The sequence below is a fragment of the Capronia coronata genome (assembly GCF_000585585.1).
Source record: "Capronia coronata CBS 617.96 chromosome Unknown acBCG-supercont1.5, whole genome shotgun sequence".
Classification (NCBI taxonomy): domain Eukaryota; kingdom Fungi; phylum Ascomycota; class Eurotiomycetes; order Chaetothyriales; family Herpotrichiellaceae; genus Capronia; species Capronia coronata.
In genome coordinates, this window is record NW_006912897.1 from 292880 (window position 1) to 313333 (window position 20454).

Genomic DNA, 20454 nt, shown 5'->3' on the forward strand with positions numbered 1-20454 from the left:
GCACCGTCAACCCCCGGCAACACAGTCAATATCTAACGTTTGCCTCAACCCTTTTGACTCTAATCACAGGCATTGAACGAGCGAGGAAAAACAAAGCAAGAATGTGTACTCATACCCCACAAACTGCTTCTGGTGGTAGTGCTAGTGCTGGCGCAGGAAGTCAGGCCAGTCCTCAAGCCTTGCTCATTACCGCCGGTAGCAGACCTGCAATGGCCCCCGAGCCACTGTCAAAGCCAAGTTCGCATCCCATTCCCGATCGTGAACCGGGCTGGATCACTTGTCCGTACTGTGGCGATGGGCATGATCCGACCGAAGCATGCATCGCGTGAGCTGCAATCGGTTGGCCCCGGGATTCCACATCTCACCATTCTGCTTACCTGCTCCTGGCCGGATCCGCTGCGGCAAGAGAGCTGGCTGGCCCACCTCTGCTTGTGCGATATCAGCCAGGTTCAGACAATGGTCTGCATGGATGGAGCTCTGTGGAGTGCTCGGATCGCCCGACCATGAGAAACGCCCCAGACATATAGCTGCAAGCATTGGGCAGCAGGTCGCATAGACGCTCCATACGGGATGTGAGACGGGTGAAGGACCCAGATATTGTTGAATGAAAGCCTGCAAACATAGGAACACAACAACGAAGAGTACAATTGGTTGCAGAACAAAACAAAATGATCAAAGGAAACAATCGAGCAAAAAGTATTCTTTGTTGCGCGTTATTCATCATGTGGGACATGCCCAACGACTTCAGTCCGAGTCTCGTATTGCAATTTCGTTCTCATTCCAGCGTTCTGCCAGTTTGCATCAACGACCAAAAGCACCAAGTCCAAAGGCTTGCGTTCGCTCCAGGATTCATTCGGTGTGCCAGCACAATGCATAACTGCTTGCTCAGCGCTCCGGTCCATGCTCATGTCGATTCGTGGACTACCCAGGGTGTCTCCCATCCATATCCCGCTAACGCCCATATCGCTAAATGCATGCACTTCGTTCGTACGCGTAGTCGTTGCCATTCCACTGACTCTTCATTGCCTCTGTAAGCATCATGTACCGAGGTGAACCAGACCACTCATACATCGCCTAACTGACATGTTGCTGCACAGCCTCCCTAGGCACGATGCCCTGAGCGACGAAAATGTCTATCAGGCCCTGCAGCGGCTCCATGTCCTTCTTTGGCAAGAGGTCGTAATACATAGCAACAGTGATGAAGTGGACGAAGCAACTGTTGAGGTCAAGGTGTCGGTTGATGTGCCAAAACGGGTGATCCCAGTGGCAGTGATACAAATGAGCGTAGCATCGGAACATCTGCTTGATAATGCTCTTGACATCTTGCAGGAAGTTTTGCGGGAATCCTGAAGACTTCCCAACCCACTCGTCCTGATTGCCAGCAAGAGAGGTGAGAGACTGATTCAAAGTGGTAGGACCAGCGGGGATAGGGGACGTCGCCGAGCCCGGGGTTGAGCTGGTATCCCCAGAAGCGTATGCAGTGCTGGCAACACTCATTGGTGGTTCGGTAGGGAAGACCTTCTCGTCGTGGATCTTGCCGACAATCCATCGCTGAACTCGAACAATGTATGATGGCGCGGGGATCTTGGCTGGCCTTCCATTCTCGAGCCAGGTGTATGTGAGACTAGAAGTTTATTAGCATCAGCCGCGTCTACGAATCCAATAGCATACCGTCCGGCAGACATGGTAGGGCAGCCAGCTTCATTGCATAGCGCCATTCCAGTGTTCGTGTCCACCTCTTGAATAACGAGAATCATGCTGGTGAGCAATCTATTCATCTCCACCACTGTGTAGATCGTCAGCTTCGCACGCCAGGGCCTGGTGGAAACAACATACGCTGATGGGCCAGCCATTCTCCAAGCTCGACATTTTTTGGCTGCGCAGCCAAGGTCAAAAAGTTCCCCTTGACTGAGCACTTCGCGTATTTCTCGTTCAAAAACTTCTTCGGTTCTTGTTCAGTGTAGGAATTCTCTTGACTGAAGTTCGACGATAGTGAGGGAGAGTTGGCCAGGGGTGGCATAGGCGGCGCCTGCTGCAGGCTCGATTGTGATACATTGTATTGAGCCTTGAGATTTTGGGTGCTTTTGGTATTGCCTCTGGTGAAACCTTGACGACTGAGAATGGGGTCAGCAATCTTGACTATTTCAAACATGCTTGTGGACATCCATTGACATCTTCGGCTTTTTCTAGGTTTCCTCTGCGCATGCACCAGATACAGGGGCGGTGGGCGAGTGGACCGACAAGTGGTGCAAGTGAATGCTGAGAGACAGAGGGATCATATACTCACACGCTTTGAAAGAATGTTGCCATCTCCACGCCGAAGAGGTTCTTCACTTGGTTGCGACTTCACCTTGGGACACTGAATTGGACGTGATAGAGTGTGGTTGTTGGTGGAAAAGGAGTTGGAACACAGGAGTGAAGGGTGAGGATCATATGAAAGTCGGAGACGGCGAGAGCGGCCAATGAAACCAAGGTTCCCCTGAGGCAAGATACCCGACACCTGAGGAAGCCTCCTAAGCCCTTGCACGCTAACCTCTCCGGGCAGTTGTCACTAACTTCTCTCCAGCAGACTGCGGTCTGGTCTAGTACTGGCGTCCTTTTCACCTCTGGGCGTGCCTGCAACTCTTCTACAGACACCACTTGGACTTCTGATTCTGACCGGCTCAGGTGGTTCGCAGCATCGACCCTGTTCGCAGACACCGCAGGTGATCTTCGCGCTCTGTGTGCAGACGGAAAACCCTACACCATAGCGTCTACTCTTCGGGTGAACCTACCGTCAAGATGTCTGCGGAGGTGGAGTCTGTACCTCACAACGGGAGTTTGGAAGGCGAAGACTCACCTCATGCCCTGAACGGTGATGACGCGTCAGAGGACGATGGAGATCTCTTCGGCGATGATGATGAAGAGCTGGACCAAGTACAAAATGAGTAGGTCCAACCTATACTCTCCTACACATATGTACTAATTGAAAAGCCCGCACCGAAAGCTCGACGATTCCGAACTTGACTCTGGCGATGACGAAGGCCGAGCAGATCGGCTTGCAGCAACCGTGGAGGATCATGAGGCAATGTACGAAGAGCAGAAACAGTTGAAGCTCCTAGACGTGGACATGGCCAGAATCAAACCACCGGAGGGACAAGAGGTATACAGCCATCACACCGTCTATTTTTCAAATGATCATCCACTGACTGTTGGCACTAGCTCTACTTGCTCAACATGCCACCCTTTCTCGGCATCAAGCATCGCAACTTCGTCCCTGCCACCTATGAACCTCCCAAACAACCCCACGATGGGCGCGATCCAGAAGTCGACCCAACGGCCAAATTTTCCCCCTTCTCCACCGCAGCAAGCACCATATTCTGGCGTCGCGACCCCAAGGATCAAGAGTCCTTACAATCAAACACTCGCATCATTCGCTGGTCGGACGGGAGCTTGACGCTCCAGATTGCTTCATCGCCCAAGGATCATTACCGAATATCCACCACAGCTCTTAGACAGGAGTGGCCCAGGACATCGGGATCATCTCAGGCAGCCTATGATGCGAACAAAGACTCACATAACTACCTGGCAGCACCGCATGCGACAGCTGGAGTTGACCTGCAGATAATAGCACCGTTCGACGCGTCGATGAAGATTCAACCAACAGGAGACCTGGCAGACGAATCTGTTCTGAAGCTTCAACAATCGCTTGCCGCGGCCACACAAATGCACGACCCATTGGCCAGCCTGAAACAAGTCAAAGAAGACCCGGAGCTTGCTAAGAAAGCGGCGGAGATGTTCGAGAAGGAGCGGTCACGGGCCAGTCGCAAACGCGAGGCCGCCGAGGATCGTTTGCTGATGCGCAGAGATCGTGTGCTCGGCCGTGCAGGAATCGGACGTCTTGGTGGGGCAGGCCTCAGCGTGGCAGGGCTCGAAGACGATGACGGCATGCCCCTGGCTCGTGGCAAGAAGAGCACCAACGCCCGACGCCGCAGAGCTAACCGCCGCGGTGACATTTATTCGGACGACGAGGACGAGAACATGCCGCGCAGCCGGGGCCGTGAGGATGAGTACGATCGCGAAGACGACTTCTTGGCTGCCAGTGACGAAGAGCCCGAAATCTACGAAGATGGCGATGCGGAGGAGGTTGAGGCCGAGGAAGACGATGATCCAGATGTGGATGACCTGGAGATCGAAGGGCGCGAGACAGTCATTGAGAACCGTACCCGCGGCGGAAACGAGCGTGACAGACGGGAAAGGGATCGTGACAGGGCCAGAGACCGAGAATCCACGCCGAAGCGTGCCGCCAGCGACGACGAAGGTGGAGCCGACCCTGCTCCAGCGGGCACGCCGCAAGCCCGGAAGAAGAGACGTGTTATTGACGATGACGAGGATGAGGAGTGAGATTTTCTCACGTCGGCACCGACTCGGCGATCTCATTTTGCAATGTCACCTGCTCCGTTACTTTCCGGTTGTCGTTGCATCTTAAAACATAAGTGAGACTCTGTAAAGCTGTCTCACGCACAGGGGATTGGCGAAAAATCAGACTCGGCGCAGCACGCCGGAACAGGGCAGGACTCGGCATAATGCTCCATGCGCAGTGCACGACAATGTAACATGCCCGGAGCTCTCTCTGCGCTGGTCCAACTCAAAGGTGCTTGCTCTTGATACTGCAGCAAATACATATGAGGAAGGGCAGATATGTTCTACGCCTGCATGTTCTTTCAGTCGGCCCTGCTGGTCTCTTCGCCAGTTGCCCACTTTATACGGTCAATGTCAATCACCAGAAGAAGGCCTGAAACATGAAAGTTTTGATTAAAGATTGGCCCAGCTGCCTTCTGCGTGCATTGCCATCTCAGATCCAGTGACAGCACCGAGCTATAATTGTTTTCAAGTGGGACTGACATTGCAATGCCTTGTTAAGAGTTTCTCTTTTGCCTCTTCTCATTATTCTATTCGCAAGACCGACAACGCTGATGAGTAACAGCGGATGGTCTCATTTCCTTCCCATCATCCCGTCATACACGTAAATTTGATAAGTACATAGATGATATTTAGTGCACAGACAACCGTACATCCGGTCTAGACAGGTTCGAGTCTATCGCGGCACAATCGTCACGACACGTAGACATCCGAGTTCTGAATGCGAAGCCATACAGTACTCCGACCATCACTTCAAGTTCGACTTTCCATTCGTAGAGGGGTCGTGATGTCCAAAGCGCTAACTGAGCAAGTTTCTCAGGCTGGGACTGGCACTTGCACCTGGTCCATCTCTCCTGTCGTCTCTAAGCACTGGTCCACTAGCCGGGGTGTGTGGTCGTTGTTTGGGACTCTCAGGGAAAATCCGCGCGCCGAACCTCGGTGTCCCCGTCATTTCCGCGCTTGTCTGCCTTGATTGTGGCCGTGCAGTCTGCTCAGATGCTGCTTGGGCAATTTGAGCTAGAGACTGCACGGATGGCGACAGCCTAACCACAGCTGGGACGGAGGGAGGTGGAGGCGGCGGTGGCGGTTGTTGGGCGTTGAGTCCTGGACCATAGTTCCTTGCGGACGATGCGTGTGATGCTGCAAAGCCATTGACGGGAGAGCCAGGAGTGGGTTGACGTGGTGGATCAAGGGGAAATGGTCGGGACAACATACTCGAAGGCCCGAGACCGAGATGAGACGAGGGGACTGTTGCCCTTTCTGGAACATAGCGTGGAGGTGAAGGAGGACGGGGCCACTGCGGAATCCGCGACGGTGGAAGATGGTGATGATGTGTAGACAGTGAATAGGGGCCTTGAGAGGGAGAATGCTGAGAGAGAGGACCGGTGGCTGGTGGTGGCGGCGGAGGTGGAGGAGGTGCACCTGAATACGACGACGTTTGAGATGGTCTGCTGTACGGAGACTGATATTCAGGCGTTGGAGCCGGTTGGTACAGCGGTGGCTGCTCGTAAGGTCGAGGTACAGGAGGGGGAGAAGGATGGCGTGCTGGGCGCATGCCGGGAGACGACCACTGAGGGGGAGCTGAGGCGGCATTCGACCAATGGGGGTGATGGGAGACTGGGGGCCCATGGGGATGAGAATGCGAATGTGGCTGCGATGGTGTTTCCACTGGAGGTCGAGTGATGGGCGGAAAGACCGTTGGCGGTGGAGGCAGGGGCTGGTATGTTACCGACTCCGAAGCAGGTTCTGCTGGTGGATAGGCGAATGGCTCTGGCGCTTGTTCCGAAGGAACTCTCTCTCGAGGTTTGACTTGCGATGGAGAGGACGGCGGTGTTCGCCTTAGCACATGGCATTTGTGGCATTGATACATGATTTTGCTGCCGCCATCGACGAGTGCTCCCAACACATTGCTTTCAGCAGGCTCCGGTTTCACGATGCCGTTGGTCATCAGGGTATCCCGAGAACCGTCGTTCGCGGCGTGGTCGCAGGCCAGCTCCGGCTGTCCTCCATTTGCAGCCGGTAAGACCGGCTCTGTTTGAGCAAGCGGCCACCAGCGGGGACTGGTATCTACGAGACAAGTGCAGCATTTTTTCAAGCCATTCGTCTGGTTGGAACCTGTTGGAGCAATGTTTGTCTCACTGGGTACATTGTCAGGTTCTCGTGGCGAATCTGCCCCTGGGGACGACCTGATACTCGGGACACCTGTGCGATCTGCATGCGCAATGACACCGTTCGCGCCATTCGCGGCTGAGCTGCGTCTCGGAGGCTGGTTTACAGGCACAGAGCTGGGCAGATTTGCACAAAACTGTGCCGCTCTCCTCACGGTCCCTGTGGTTGAATTGTCGACTTGCTTGTAAGTGCGGGCGAACAATTGCATTGCACTCACCCCTGCCTCTGTTGGTTCGAGCATGTTGTGCACAATAGTCGGTGGGGGGTGGGTTGGGCACCAAATTCCAGCCGTGACAACGCCAACCTCGCCTTGAAGCTTCATCACGTTCACCGTATCACGACGGGTACTCTTGACAGGGGCCACATCGAAACCGAAGATGTAATCTGCTTGATGGGCACAACCGACGTGAAAATATGCGCTGCAGTTTGACTGGTGGCATTTGACGGTGGGATATCCCGTCTGCTTGCATATTTTGCAAGGCGGCTCGAACCGTTCGGGAGGAATGAAGCCAACACCCTCGGCATCATCAAGCAATTCGGAGTTGCCAAACTTGATTTCCTTGGTCCAGAGAGCACAAGTAATGTGAACCCAATTGTTCCAGGCCGTTCGTTTGAGAGCTTCGCGGGGGTTGACCGGGCGACCTGCAGCCTCTTGTTCCATGCGCCATCGACGGCTGGCCTCCTGGATGATTTCCTTCTCGATGCGTTCCTTTTCCCGGTCCCGATCGGTCTTCCTTTTATGGGATGGCTTCATGGGTTCCATGAGATCCTGGGCCGTAAACTTGACGGGACATAGAACGCACTCATAAGTCGTCGACACCTGCAGGTTGTGGTCGTTCCTGCACATGTCACAAAACCAAGGTTTCGTGTTCGTCTTTGATCCTACCCCGTAACATGACCCATGTACGTGGAGGCGGCAGTCGCGACATTTCAGCAATTCCTGTCCGGGCACCTCGATGACGCGGCAAACTGCACATGGATGGACCTTGACCTTTGGAGGATCTGGTTCGATCGGCGGAGGCTCCTGTGGCTTCTCGGGAACCTTCTTCTTTTCAGCGATAGCAACGTCCGGAGTCCCGTGCGCTCCATCACGATCAGTTCTGCCTTTCTTCTTCGGCGGCTCATCGGGTTGTATTATGTTCTGGGGCACTTCCAGGCCGGCTTTGTTGACCTCATCGACTGCTCGTGGAGGAATAGGATCCCCGGACATTTGGTGTGCTTCCAGGATGAGACGCAACAATTCTTCGTCAACCTTTCGCTTAGCTGCCCGGCTGCCTGAAGATGCGATCTTCTTGGAAACTTCTTCAATGTCCTCGTACTGGACGGCATATTTTCGCCACAGGTATGCGCACCTACCACACAGGGCCAGTGTGAGCCACTGACTCTTGTCTTTGCTGTTTTTCGCAGCCTGATCTTTAGGAACCAGAGTACCCGGAGGCGTGCCCGGCGCCCGTCGCCATTGACGCGAATGATGACTACCACAGAACTTGCAAAGGAATCCCCGCTTCTTCTGCGCCGCTTTCTCCTCGTCGAAAGCAGAATCGTCCTTGTCATCAGCGACGTCGTCCAACAGCTTTGGTGCATTTCCGTCTTTGTCGGTTCGTTTCGAGTCTCTCTTGGAACGTCGCCCTTCGTAGTTGCCCCAGATCTGTCGACCTCTTTCGGTCTTCTTCCACATGTAGTAGAAACGAACGATTCGCCACTCCTTCACACTTGTGCCCACATGACGAGATACAGCATGGAGTTCGCTACCGTACTTCGCAACTCCTTCCTCAAACCGCTTGATCTCCTCCCGGTTCAGATCAGGCTGTTTCAGATCACTTCTCAAGGAAAGTCCTTTCATGGCTTCCAACGCTTTTTCGACATCGTACCTATTCTCCTGCAGCTTCTCGATGGCTTTGGTGAGGAAATCGACCGAGGAGTCCAGTAGATTATACTGGGCCGCAATCGGCTTGACTTTTCGCATGTAGTCATCTACCAGCTCTTCTGCATTTTCTGGTTTCACAGAGTCCGCGCCACCCCTTTCCGAGAACTGTCCCGGTTCCGGCATCTTGAATATCAACTGAGCAGTATGCTCCTTTTTGCCTTTGATCTCAACTGGCTCATCCTGTCCTCGAGGAACGTAACCCACGGGTTCATCCACGACCCACTTCGGACGTTTCAGGCGCTGGTCCTTGTCTGTGTCAGTGCCAGTATCTTTCACTGGTTTGCCACCCTTCTGATGATGGGAGTTTTTCAGGTATTTGCGCTTGATCTCTGCAGGTTTCACCAATTCCACCGGACGTCCGTGCCAGACATTGACGTTCGCTTGGTGACGAGGGCCTAATCTGGAGCTCGCACGAGGATAGATCCGGTCGTCGTAGTCTAGAGCATCTTCTGCGCGCGCATGGATTCCCAAATACCTCCAAGGCCAGAGATTTGCTTGGGCGACTTGTGCTGGGGTCGGTGGTGGGTTTGGCTCTGGACCAATACTGCTGTCGCGGGTCTCCTGGCCCTTGGGGTGGGTGTCGTCGTCGTCATCCTCCATCAAATCATCATCATCCAGAGGCCCAATGTCCGAACCCGCGGGTGTATTGCGAGAATCCATCTTCAACTCCTGTGCTCGGCTGCAGGCTGCGCAAGCCCAGGCGAAACCTCTCGCGGGTTTCTTCAATAACGGCGGCCTTACGCATTGCATGTGGTATGTTCTTTTGCAAACGGCGCAGTCTACCGAGTCATGATTGCTGGCGAATTGCTCGCACTTGGTGCATTTCTTGCTCTCGCTAGTCAGTTCGCGACCACGCCCAACCTCGACTAGAACGAACTTCCATCGTTGGTCAAGAACTGTCTTTACGTGTTGAGGAACATTGACCACTCGGTGGGTGGGTATCACCTCGTAGTATCGGTGCATGTAACGATCGTAAAGCTTGTCAAACCAAAACGAGTCCGGCTTACTTCGATACTCGTCCATGTTGGAGATTTCGGACAAATGATGAATGTTGCATTTGCCACGGAGTGAAGTCAGGGGACAAGTATCCGAATGCATCGAGGCGAAGACTACACGCGTGTCTTGCACCCGCCGGAGAATGTCTTTGGGGCGATAGTACCAGTTGACTCGCATAGCCTCGACGGGTCCTGTTGGGTCGGTTTTGGGATGCAAGAATTCCATGATCCGCGCAAGGTAGTAGGGCTCGCCTGGAGGCTCACAAACCAAATAGACGTGATCTTGAAACTGGGTTAGTCGGCGTCGTCAGAGGAAAGATTGTACCTACCATTTGCTTGTACAGTGGTCCCATCGTCGGCCACCAGTTGCTTCTTTTCATTGAGTCTCTGTCCACACTTGGAAAAGCTCATCATATTCGTCTCGACGTAACCCTTGAAAGGCACAGACGTAGTCTGTCGCGAACGTGAGGCACCACCCATGTTCGAGTGTGCTGCCCCTGTATGTTGACTCCCTGGCTGTTTCCTCTTCTTGGAAGGGGCAGGGGCGCTGGCTGGCAGCGGAGTAGACGGACGACTTGCGGCGGCGCTCTCAGACCGCTGTTCAGCGTTCAGATGATTGATGGCGGCGAAGCCTGAAGACATAGGCTGGTGTTCGCTGTTTGCCGCCGACGCCCTCTTACTCGTGCGACCGACTTTGTGCGTGGGTTCTAAATCCAAGTCCAACTCCTTGTCCTCTGCATAATTGATACGGGCGCCACCGGCGCGATTCCTTGAGCGAGTGCCGTATGGCCCAAGGTTGGAGCCATCACCGTTTTCGACTGGTGGGGGTTGTGAGGAGGACGAGGCGGTGGCGGTCATGGGTTGGGATTGGGGGGTGTCGAGGGAGAGCGCAGGTTCGGGTGCAGGAGAAACATCCATACTGCTCGTGGGTACGCTTGGCACGGCATCCCTCTGGAGAAGCGAAGGTGCATCTGATTCCTCCCTTGAGCGAGACTCCGACAGCGCCGCGGCAACCGGGAGGGTTTCGAGAGCTGACATGGTGAGTCAAGTAGGATCTAGGCCAGGCGAGGCGTGCGCGGGTGGTTCGATATCGTCAGGCCCGACTTTATCGCATGGCGACTTTGGATTGGAGGAGGGACGGGTGGTCTTCGCTGGGTTACGAGGATGCTCGGCAGGCAGCTATTGACCTAGACAGGACGTGGGCGTCAATCTGTAGAGCACCGGACGGAATGCTATCGTGGATAGTACTGCAACGCCATAAAGATCAAAAGAGTCGAGCGGGAAGTGAGGACGGCGAGGAAGGTGGAAGAGAATTGCCGACCAAGTGCTAGGCGGCGGAAGGTGGGCGATATATCAAAGTAAGGGCACGCGCCTAGAGTAGGGTGACCAGTCCGGCGTGTGGGTTAGCGCTTCTATTGGTAGTTGGATGGGGCCGCTGAGCTGGCGTAACTCTGTAAACACGCGGTCGGTGCAAGGCGAAAGCTGATGAATCGACAAACGCGTGCTGAGAGGCACAAAGGGGGACAAATCCAATCCAGGTCTCCGTTAGTGCCGAGGAGGTGAACAAGAGGGAAGAAAGCAAGGTGAAGGAAGAAGAGAGGAGGAGATCCCTGAAGAAGGGAAGGTCAAAAGAGGGAGGGAAGAAAAGATGGGGAAGGACAGAACTCGGCAAGGAAAGAAAATAATACTGGGTAGTATGTGCCAGTAGCAGCAGCAATAGCAGTACGTATGAAGTTAAGTTCGAAATTAGTCGTCAAGACAGGCTAGCAAGTACGCAGTACGTGGCATTCGAGGGCGTACTCCTAGTAGTAGCCAGCCCAGAGTTTTTCTGGTTTGCGACTTGGTTAGCATGAGGAAAGGGAAACTCAGACGGCGATCGATCTGTCACAGGCTCCTGTGATCAGGGCAAGGCGTGGCCAGTAAATCTGTGACGGGGACAGCGAACACAACGGCCAGTGAGTTGAGTTGGCGGACGTGGATTTGATCATTCCTGCAGGTAATCATCACAGAAATCGTAGTGGTGGGAAGGCATAGTAATTAGAGTAGTTCTGTTCAAGCCGAACCGTGTGACATGGGTATGGCATCAGGCAAGGTAAGGTCCCCCTACCTACCTAGGTACCTACGCTTCGGTTGATGGGGCCACTGACAGTGTGCGCTCGCGCCCAGTGGAGATGATTTGAGACTGAGGACCGAGTTGTCGGATGACACGGATATAAAATATAACCAAGCATAATGTACCAAGGTACTAGTAGATAGTAGTGTTGTAGGTAGTTGCAGATGGTAGGTAGGTGGTAGATGGTCGTATGAGGACAAATTGCAACATTATTCTGACAGACTCGGAGGTCCGAAATGGCTCGTCAGAAGCAGTCGACACCCTTAGTAAGTGACATCGTACTCTACTGAGCTCATGATCTGAGAGAAGACGATCGTTCCTTTCACAGCAAACCATTAGAAGGTCCTCGGGTTAGGTTCGGCTTCTTTGGATGGTTTGATATGGGTGAAAGATGGATGAGGATGGAGGTTTGCCACGGCATCTGTTCAAGTTGTGGTTGAAGTTCAGTTGGCACAACTGCACCTGCCACTGCAGTGTGTGCCGGGCCCATCTGCCACTAGTGACCAGCTGTAACCAGCAGGAGCCCTGCACAGTCTCCCCACTAGTTCGCAAGTGGTTAGCAATATCGGGGGCTCATTGGGTCCTTTTAGTGCCCGGAGATCTTGGCGTCACCTGACCGCCGCCTGCAACGGAGTGGCTTCTCTAAATTTGACCACATCTCTCTGCGAACTCCTCTACCACCCTGCTCGACAATGCCCTCATTCAAGCCTAAAAGCACATACCGAACTCATGGAACGACTGATTTGTCCCTTCTACTTGTTTGCAATGATTATTCTACGCACATCAGCCATTGTAACGCTCGGTGGGGGACTGGTCGCCTTCTTGCCTGTAGTGATTACTACATCACTTTAGCTGGCCAGTTTCAAGGACACCACTCGGAAAAACACTCATTACAAGCACAGCTGTCTCCACACCTCTGCTTCAATACTAGCTGACTGCCTTTCCTATCTTTGTGTCGGCAAAGTCATCATCAACTGTTCTTTCATATGTAACTCCGTGCGCGCCTTCCCTGTCTTCTGAGAAACCTGCTTTGTATCCTCGGGCGGTCAGAATCTCATAGATAAATGGCTCTTTTTTGGGCTGAGGGTTGATCACATTACACGGACCATACTATTTAAGTCACAATTGTGGTTGACTTCCAGGCTCTCGTTGCGCCATTGCTTGAGAAGCTGCAATCGTAGTAACTTCAGTTCCAGTCAGCTGGAGGGGCTTGGCGCCGGGCCAGCCCTCAGATAGGCGTGATCTAGGGGTTGCACTAGTCATTTTTCGGTTCGCTTACTTTCCTTCACGTGTCAGTGGCGCCTTCCTAAAACTGGACAGCCTCGTTGCTGCATGTTGATATGCCTCCTTTTTGGAATTCACGTCTTCCAAGGGCGCCACTTCAACGCACTTATTTGTCTTCACGCCTACAGCGCTCCGGTGTTCGAGAAGCGTTTGTACCCAGTAAGCATCTAGTCGTTCCTGGAACTCTTGAGCCGACCTGATAGTCATGTTTCAAACCTGACGTACCAATGGCGACCGCATGGCCCAGATCTGCCGTTGTCTACGGCCAACCTACCACACTCGACTTGGCTCGTAATCAGACCTACAGAACAGGCTCGAAGCGGCCAGGTGAGAGCGTCCAGAGCATACAGAGGATTGCCCCAAATCACGACCGCTTCTCGTTGCCACAAGTGCCGTTGGAAGGGCTACCGGGCCCGGTACAGGAATCTCCTTCGCCACTTCTACAGGCTAGCCCTATTCTCCCACCAGTGAATGAGACCCTTGAAGGAGCTCGCACTTTTGTCGATGGCCAACCGCTCCCCTTGCGCGCTGTTATATCATCCACGCCTGGCCCCTCGCAAAATCCTCTCCTCACTCTTCGACATCCCGTCTATGGCCTTCCGCCCAAACTGGTCGAGAATTTGGAGGCGTTGGGAGTCCATGCAATTTACCCCTGGCAATCTTCGTGTCTGCTGAGAAGAGGCTTGTTAACGGGGGAGCAGAACTTGGTCTACACAGCGCCCACGGGCGGCGGCAAGTCTTTGGTAGCGGACGTTCTCCTCCTCAAACGTGTCATTGAGAATCCCGGAAAGAAAGGAATTCTAGTACTTCCCTATGTTGCTCTGGTACAAGAGAAGTCAAAGTGGCTACGCTTTTTGGTAGAAGGAGTTTCCAAGAATGTTGACGAAGTACCTGACGGCATCCCCAACCCTACATGGCGTCGGCCCAGTAGCGTGGTATGCGTGAGTGGTTTCTTCGGCGGCAGCAGGGCAGCGATTAACTGGTCAGACTGTGATGTTGCAGTGTGCACCATTGAGAAGGCAAATTCATTGGTGAATGCCGCTGTCGAGGAAGGCAAGGATGCAGAGATTGCAGTCCTAGTTCTCGATGAGTTGCACATGCTCAACGACGAGCATCGTGGCTATCTGATGGAACTACTGGCCACCAAATTGATGTCGTTAGAGTCTCCTGTTCAGATCGTGGGCATGAGCGCCACGCTGCCAAACCCACAACTTCTAGCCAAGTGGTTGAATGCCAAATATTACATCGCAAAATATCGGCCCGTCCCCATCGAAGAACACCTAGTGTATGACCATGCCATCTATCCCACAGCAAATGCCAAAGAGTTCTTTCGGACGGCCACGCAACTAACTGCAGGCGATGCAGTCCCAACACAGCGGCCACAGCCACGACGGACAATTTCCAAATCTGAACATCAAGAATTCCAGAATCCACTTTCCAACGCAGTCGTCGCACTAGCTGTTGAGACTGCTCTTGCGGGTCATGGAGCGCTGGTATTCTGTAGCAGCCGCCTGGGGGTGGAAAGAACTGCATCGTTGATTAGTGACGCATTGCCTGTCAACGACCTTGATCAGGAGATCTTAAACCAACGGCAGGATCTCCTGGCATCGCTACATGCACTCCCGAGCGGCTTCGAGGCCACCTTTTCCAAAACTCTTCCCCGTGGAGTCGGTTTCCACCATGCAGGCTTAACTATCGAAGAACGAACATTGGTCGCATCGGCGTATGACACCGGCATACTCAGAGTTATGGTTGCCACATGCAGTCTTGCTGCGGGTATCAACCTGCCGGCTCGCAGAGTCATACTGAACGGAGCTCGCATGGGGCGGGACCTGGTAGGGCCTGCGATGCTTCTCCAGATGCGAGGACGAGCTGGTCGCAAAGGAAAGGACGAGGTTGGAGAGACCTACTTGTGCTGTCAGAAGTCCGATCTTGAGGCAGTGGCGCAACTGCTCGAAGCGGAGATGCCTCCTGTTGAAAGCTGTTTGACTCCGGAGAAACGAGGGGTGAAGAGGGCCCTTCTCGAAGTCATTGGTGTTCGAATGGCATCTAGCAAAAGTGCGCTCGATCATTCTGTTTGTTCGTCCTTGCTCTGGCACACAGCGGAGCATAGTGTCGTCGCGGAGATGGTTGATAAGGCCACCAAGGAGCTGCTCGAAAGCGGACTGATCCAACTCGCCGATCACGAAAACTGCCTTGAGCCGACCAGGCTCGGTACGGCCGTGGTAGCCTCGGCGCTCAGTCCCGAAGGCGGGATATTTGTTCATTCCGAATTGCGTCGTGCGCTTGAATCATTTGTGATGGACGGTGGACATGCACATTTTCTATCTGTTCACACCTGTCCAGACCAGCGGACTGGCGGAGATATCTTGGCCTACTTTCCGCAACGAACTCGACTCACTAGATGAAAGTGGCTTGAGAGCGATCCGGCTCATTGGGGTTAGTCCAGCGTTGGTCAATCGTCTTGCCAACAGCGGCGGTGACCTGAAGGAAAACAACCCCGACGAGATCCGATTAGCACGGGTGTATCGAAGAACGTACTCGGCTTTTCAACTGCGCGACCTCTGTAACGAGATCTCCGTGCACGAAATAAGTATTAAATATTCCGTACCACGTGGACACATCCAGACCCTGGCCCAGACTTGTCATGGGTTCGCGGCGGGGATGATCAAGTTCTGTGACAGGATGGGTTGGGGCATGCTGGCTGCGGTGCTTGAGCATATGCTGGATCGACTCCGGGCCGGGGCGAAGGCGGATCTGCTTGAAATGGCCCAGGTTGCTTTTATCAAAAGTAGGATGGCACGGATCTTTTGGGAAAATGGGTTCAAAAGTGTTCGCGCTCTGGGAGAGGCAGATCCTCAGAGCCTGGTTCCTGTCATGATGCAGGCCCAGGCAAGAAAGATGAGATTACAGGGCGAGGCAGCGGAGAAATTCAAAGAGAAGCTGCTTGCAAGGGCAGAGATCATCGTCAACAGTGCAACCAGAGTCCGGGAGAGACAGCAGCAAGTTGAGTGGGAAGAAGAATGAGTTCCTAATAGCGGGATCTGGTCGATCCATGAGGCGTCTTCGGCTCGTTTAAAGATTTGATCTTTTGCATGCGCACGAAGTGCTCTTATAGACTACAATTGGCCGGGAAATCGGCGCATGCACGATGGGGCCGACCACGGCAGGCCGATGCTTCGGAGGATCAAGGGGCATGGCGAATTGAGAGCTTTGCGAGTGGCGAGCAAATGTGGACAAAAGCGTTCGCCTTACAAGCATTTGAATGAAGTGTTCAAGTTTCTCAGCGTTGCAGAGCATTCCTCGCTGTATAGCGATCTTACCAAAGAAATACAAACGATGCACAGGCTGACAAACTGAGCTGCCGAAGGGGACCCAAGAATGGTGAGAGCAGCTTACTAACGGGCATCGTTCAGTTCCGCACTGCGCAAGGCTCCGGTCTCCTTTGATTGGTCGTGGCAAATTCTCTGTCAGCTTTTCATAAGCACCTGCATGCAAGTGGATCGCGGGGAATCCCAGGGAGAGATTGGCCTGCCTGCTGAGCCTGGAGCGATGGCCGCGGCGAGCTGCCGGCGAAACACCCTCGTTCGACTAACATCGTGCTGCAATAGGCAGCTAGGACACGAGTAACTCTGTAATTACTGTAGTTAGGTAGGTCGTTGTGGTAGCTGTGGTGGCATTACGAGTCAAGCGGCCAACAGAGGTGATACGATACAATAAGGTAGGACCTCTGGTGCTGATCATTCGAGCTTCACGGTCGGTCCACAAGCAGGTACCGAGCCCCGCCCAATTAATGGTCGCATCATTGGAACCTTAAGGCACCTGCTCAGGCACTTTATTCGCTGACTGGTCATAGCTCTAACAATACAATACCTGTCAGGTACCAGCGAGACCAGCTACGTCCGAGTAGTTTTCTTCTTTGGAGCGCTTCTGGTCCATGCAGGAATCAATAGTGGGGCAGATGATCTGTAATGATAAAGTAATCCTGTGTACAGCCCCAGTTCGTATTGATAAGGATTGTCCTGGAAACCTGACACAGCTCGCCCCCTGTTCCTCCTCCATCCGGGAGTTTGCTAGTGTCAGTCTGCCACTGCAGAACCAGAGCCCGCTTGGCATTAGATACAAAAGCATCGCCGCATTCTCCAGTCTCCGTGGATTTTCTCTCGTCTTCCTCGCACATCAAGCTACCTTCTCAATCCCATACCGAGACCTCTACTAGTTCTTCCCACACAGAACCTTTCAAGCAGATCAATCACTGTTCGTCATGGCTCCCAAGGTCGCCATCATCTACGTACGTCGGCCTGCCGTGGTTCCGGCAACTCTACCTACTGCTCGTTATGCATGCTAACGTCTGCAAACAGTACTCCATGTATGGGCATATCGCCCAACTGGCCCATGCTGAGAAGAAGGGTGTCGAGGAGGCCGGTGGCTCGGCTGATCTCTACCAGTAAGTCCATCAGCCTGTCGCATGCCAGACCATCTTCGAGACTCTTTGGCCCGGAAGCTGACGGCACACTTTGCGCACCGTGTTTAGAATCCCAGAGACTCTGCCTGGAGAAGTTCTTGGCAAGATGCACGCACCAGGCCCGGCCAAGGACGTGCCCTTCATCACCCCCGAGATCCTGGCGACCTACGACGCCTTCTTGTTCGGTATCCCAACCCGCTACGGCACGTACTCCGCGCAATGGAAGAGCTTCATCGACCAGTTGGGTCAACTGTGGATGACCGGTGGCCTGCACGGCAAATACTTTGGCGTGTTCGTCAGCACCGGCACCATGGGAGGTGGCCAGGAGACCACGGCCATGCAGGCACTGAGCAGCTGGGTCCACCAGGGTATGATCTACGTTCCTCTCGGATACGCCAAGACCTTCGGCCTCCTCGCCGATCTGTCCGAGGTCCGTGGTGGCACCCCATGGGGGGCGGGTACCTTCGCCGCCGGTGACGGCAGCCGACAGCCCTCCGGAAAGGAGATCGAGCTCGCCACTGCCCAGGGCAAATACTTCTACGAGACTGTCGCCAAGGTCAACTTCGCATGACTAGATGGCAGTGCCGCTGGAAAGCCCGCTCCGGCTCCCGCCGCTGCGACGGAGAAGGTGCAACGACAGAACAATGCTCCCACAACATCCTCCGCCAAGCCAACGACTCAGGCAGGGACTCCGTCCCAGCGTCTGCAGACCGATGACAAGGAGGAGAGTGGCCCTTGTGGTTTGCCCAAGAAGTGTGTCATCCTATGATCTCATGGGCGATGCAATGCAAGGATGAATCATATACTATACCCCATTAAGAGCAATAAAAGGAATACCATTATGGAAGGAAATATACCAGGAACCCCTAACTAAATCTTCGATACCACTACATTGAACCAACTTGAAATAGCGAGATAGCGAGAACTAATTTAAATGGAACTTGAGCCATTCTGGCCGAGTGTTTTGCGCTTGTTTCTTCCGCTCCCCTTGTTGTGATGCCTACAGGGACAACACCTTTTCTTGTATAGTGTCGGATAGTTCCTGCATACAGTTCATGCTAGTCGAATTCCTTCATCTATTCCGAATTATCCAATTATCCAAGGATGACAACTCTGCTTTAGGTCTCCAGTAACGGTGGGCTTACATCCAGGCTCCGCATGACCGTCTTTGCATGGCCGACTATTCTGAGGCATAAATGTTCGTCACCGTTCGCGAGAGTCTCGTCTTCACATCGTTTCAGCTCTATCTGCGTCATGCCAGCTGTGTGCCCTTCAGAAAGGTCGCCGGTCATTCGGGCAGGAAATTCGTCAGATCCTGGCTCCAGGCCGTGCCATTGTCTTTGGCGTCTCTCCAGAGCACTACACAGATCATTTAGTGTGTAAGAAGGTCTGGGCGTGGTCGGCTTGGCCGGAACTGGTGAGCCTGGAGGCGTGGGGACTGGGGCATCGCCAAAAACGTGCGCGCGCACCAGTCTGTATCCGAATGTACGCCATTCCAGGTCTTCCTCGATGGACATCGACCTAGGAGTCCATGATGTATGGGCGGATGTGGACGAATCCGCCTCGCCATCAGGACCCGGTGTAGGTCTTGTCGGTCGCAAGAACCCTTCCCCGTCTGTACTTGTGCCGAACCCACTTTTCAGATCGGCTGCCGTTGCCTTTCTCACCCGTTGCCATTGGTCTGCTAGGATGGTAATCAGCATACCGCACAGCATGACGTTCTGCGAGCCGGACTGGAACTTCTGCGGGCATACTTCGCAGTATACCGCCCCGCGCCCGGTACGATGCGCGCCGAGCAGTGTGTCTATTGTGCCTGATGATACAGGGAAGGCACTGAGCGTCGATAACGTGGACAGAGTGAGGTATAAATTCGGCAGGCACGGACAGTCGGGGATTGCGGGTAGCTGTGCAAGTGAGTTTGGGTCTGCATCGAGATCGATGACCGCCCCGGCTCCCATATAGAATGTATCATTTCCATCTGTCCCAGGGAAGAAATTTGCAGGAGACTGTGGCGACCGGTTCTCCTTTCGATGGTTGTCTTGCACGAGCATGGGCAGCATAGTCATGTCTGAAAAGTCCGGCCATTGAGACACGTCAGTGTTGTACGACGTGGTCGCTGTAGCCATTCCTGCAGCGAGACCATCGACCGGCGCCGTCGCAAGCCCATCATACAGCAACGTGCTGTCGGAGTCTCTGGTCGCGGAATCACTGCCGCTGTCTCGACAGGGCGGTGATCTGGGATGTGTTTGGGCTCTGGCCTGGATATGGGAGTGCTTGATGGCTTGACTTATCGGTGCGCTGCAGATGTCCTCGAAGTTTGCGGTTTCGATCGTCAAGGCAGGTAGTTCTGCGTCAACCTGTCCGACCGTTGTCTGAAGAGGCTGCAGTGTTGGGAGAGGGGGTTGTACTGGTAGTGCCGACTGATGAATAGCAGGAATGTAATTCCCCGTCGCCTCTATCGAAGTATTATTCAGGTGTCCTGGAGTGTCATTCACCTTCCGTCTCTTGCGCGGACGTCCCATCTGTTTCTGAGCGGAATAGTGACAAATCAGCTGGTGCTTGAGGCATCGTTCGCAGCCGCTCGGCTCGCCTGAACACTTTAGTTTTCGTTTCCCTGGAGCGTAGCAGATTGTAAGTGTAAGTCAAGCCATCTCTACTAATGCAATATGAGCTACCAGAAGGGGCCAGAGAGACAGACTGCATTCGTCGCAAGCGGCATGCCTTCTCACCATTGGATCGGCGTCGAAGGCTGCGCTGTACGCTGGCGTCTCTAACTCCGCGAGATCGGGCACCGAGTCAGTGGTCGCAAAGACCTTTGCGACCGGATATTCGCCAAACTTCTTGCGGAATATCGTCGCGGTGACTGCATGCGCCATTTCCGACGATCGACCGGGCTCAATGGCAATACTGGCAAAGCCGGTTCTGAGGGAGGACGAGAGGATCTTGCATTCTGTAAACCGCAGGCATCCGCCGAGGTTGAATTGTGTGAACTGCAATATCGCTTACATAATCGCACTATTAAGTGGGGGTACCATCGGCGACACGGCTTTTCACCTCCGAACAAAAAGTCCAAAAATTTCCAGCCTGCGCTTTTGAAATT

At 53.8% G+C, this 20454-nt stretch overlaps 6 protein-coding genes across 6 annotated transcripts; 3 read left to right on the top strand and 3 right to left on the bottom strand.

Moving 5' to 3' along the window:
* Positions 1 to 1074: 1074 nt before the first annotated feature.
* On the bottom strand, positions 1075 to 2152 carry A1O1_05796 (uncharacterized protein; the record flags this gene model as incomplete). The annotated part of the gene is made up of 3 exons (XM_007726680.1): positions 1075 to 1624; positions 1672 to 1786; positions 1837 to 2152. 3 exons carry the CDS (start codon positions 2150 to 2152, stop codon positions 1075 to 1077), a joined length of 981 nt encoding a protein of 326 aa, XP_007724870.1.
* A 629-nt stretch (positions 2153 to 2781) lies between these two features.
* Positions 2782 to 4383, top strand: A1O1_05797 (uncharacterized protein; the record flags this gene model as incomplete). The annotated part of the gene is made up of 3 exons (XM_007726681.1): positions 2782 to 2927; positions 2974 to 3142; positions 3202 to 4383. The coding sequence occupies 3 exons, from the start codon at positions 2782 to 2784 to the stop codon at positions 4381 to 4383; spliced, it is 1497 nt and encodes a 498-aa protein (XP_007724871.1).
* An 817-nt stretch (positions 4384 to 5200) lies between these two features.
* On the bottom strand, positions 5201 to 10530 carry A1O1_05798 (uncharacterized protein; the record flags this gene model as incomplete). Its single annotated transcript, XM_007726682.1, has 2 exons — positions 5201 to 9774; positions 9822 to 10530. The coding sequence occupies 2 exons, from the start codon at positions 10528 to 10530 to the stop codon at positions 5201 to 5203; spliced, it is 5283 nt and encodes a 1760-aa protein (XP_007724872.1).
* Positions 10531 to 13116: 2586 nt separating this feature from the next.
* On the top strand, positions 13117 to 15916 carry A1O1_05799 (DNA polymerase theta subunit; the record flags this gene model as incomplete). Its single annotated transcript, XM_007726683.1, has 2 exons — positions 13117 to 15186; positions 15236 to 15916. 2 exons carry the CDS (start codon positions 13117 to 13119, stop codon positions 15914 to 15916), a joined length of 2751 nt encoding a protein of 916 aa, XP_007724873.1.
* A 1310-nt stretch (positions 15917 to 17226) lies between these two features.
* On the top strand, positions 17227 to 17925 carry A1O1_05800 (minor allergen Cla h 7; the record flags this gene model as incomplete). The annotated part of the gene is made up of 2 exons (XM_007726684.1): positions 17227 to 17336; positions 17424 to 17925. 2 exons carry the CDS (start codon positions 17227 to 17229, stop codon positions 17923 to 17925), a joined length of 612 nt encoding a protein of 203 aa, XP_007724874.1.
* A 547-nt stretch (positions 17926 to 18472) lies between these two features.
* A1O1_05801 (uncharacterized protein) lies at positions 18473 to 20230 on the bottom strand (the record flags this gene model as incomplete). The annotated part of the gene is made up of 2 exons (XM_007726685.1): positions 18473 to 19968; positions 20053 to 20230. The coding sequence occupies 2 exons, from the start codon at positions 20228 to 20230 to the stop codon at positions 18473 to 18475; spliced, it is 1674 nt and encodes a 557-aa protein (XP_007724875.1).
* Between the last annotated feature and the right edge of the window lie 224 nt (positions 20231 to 20454).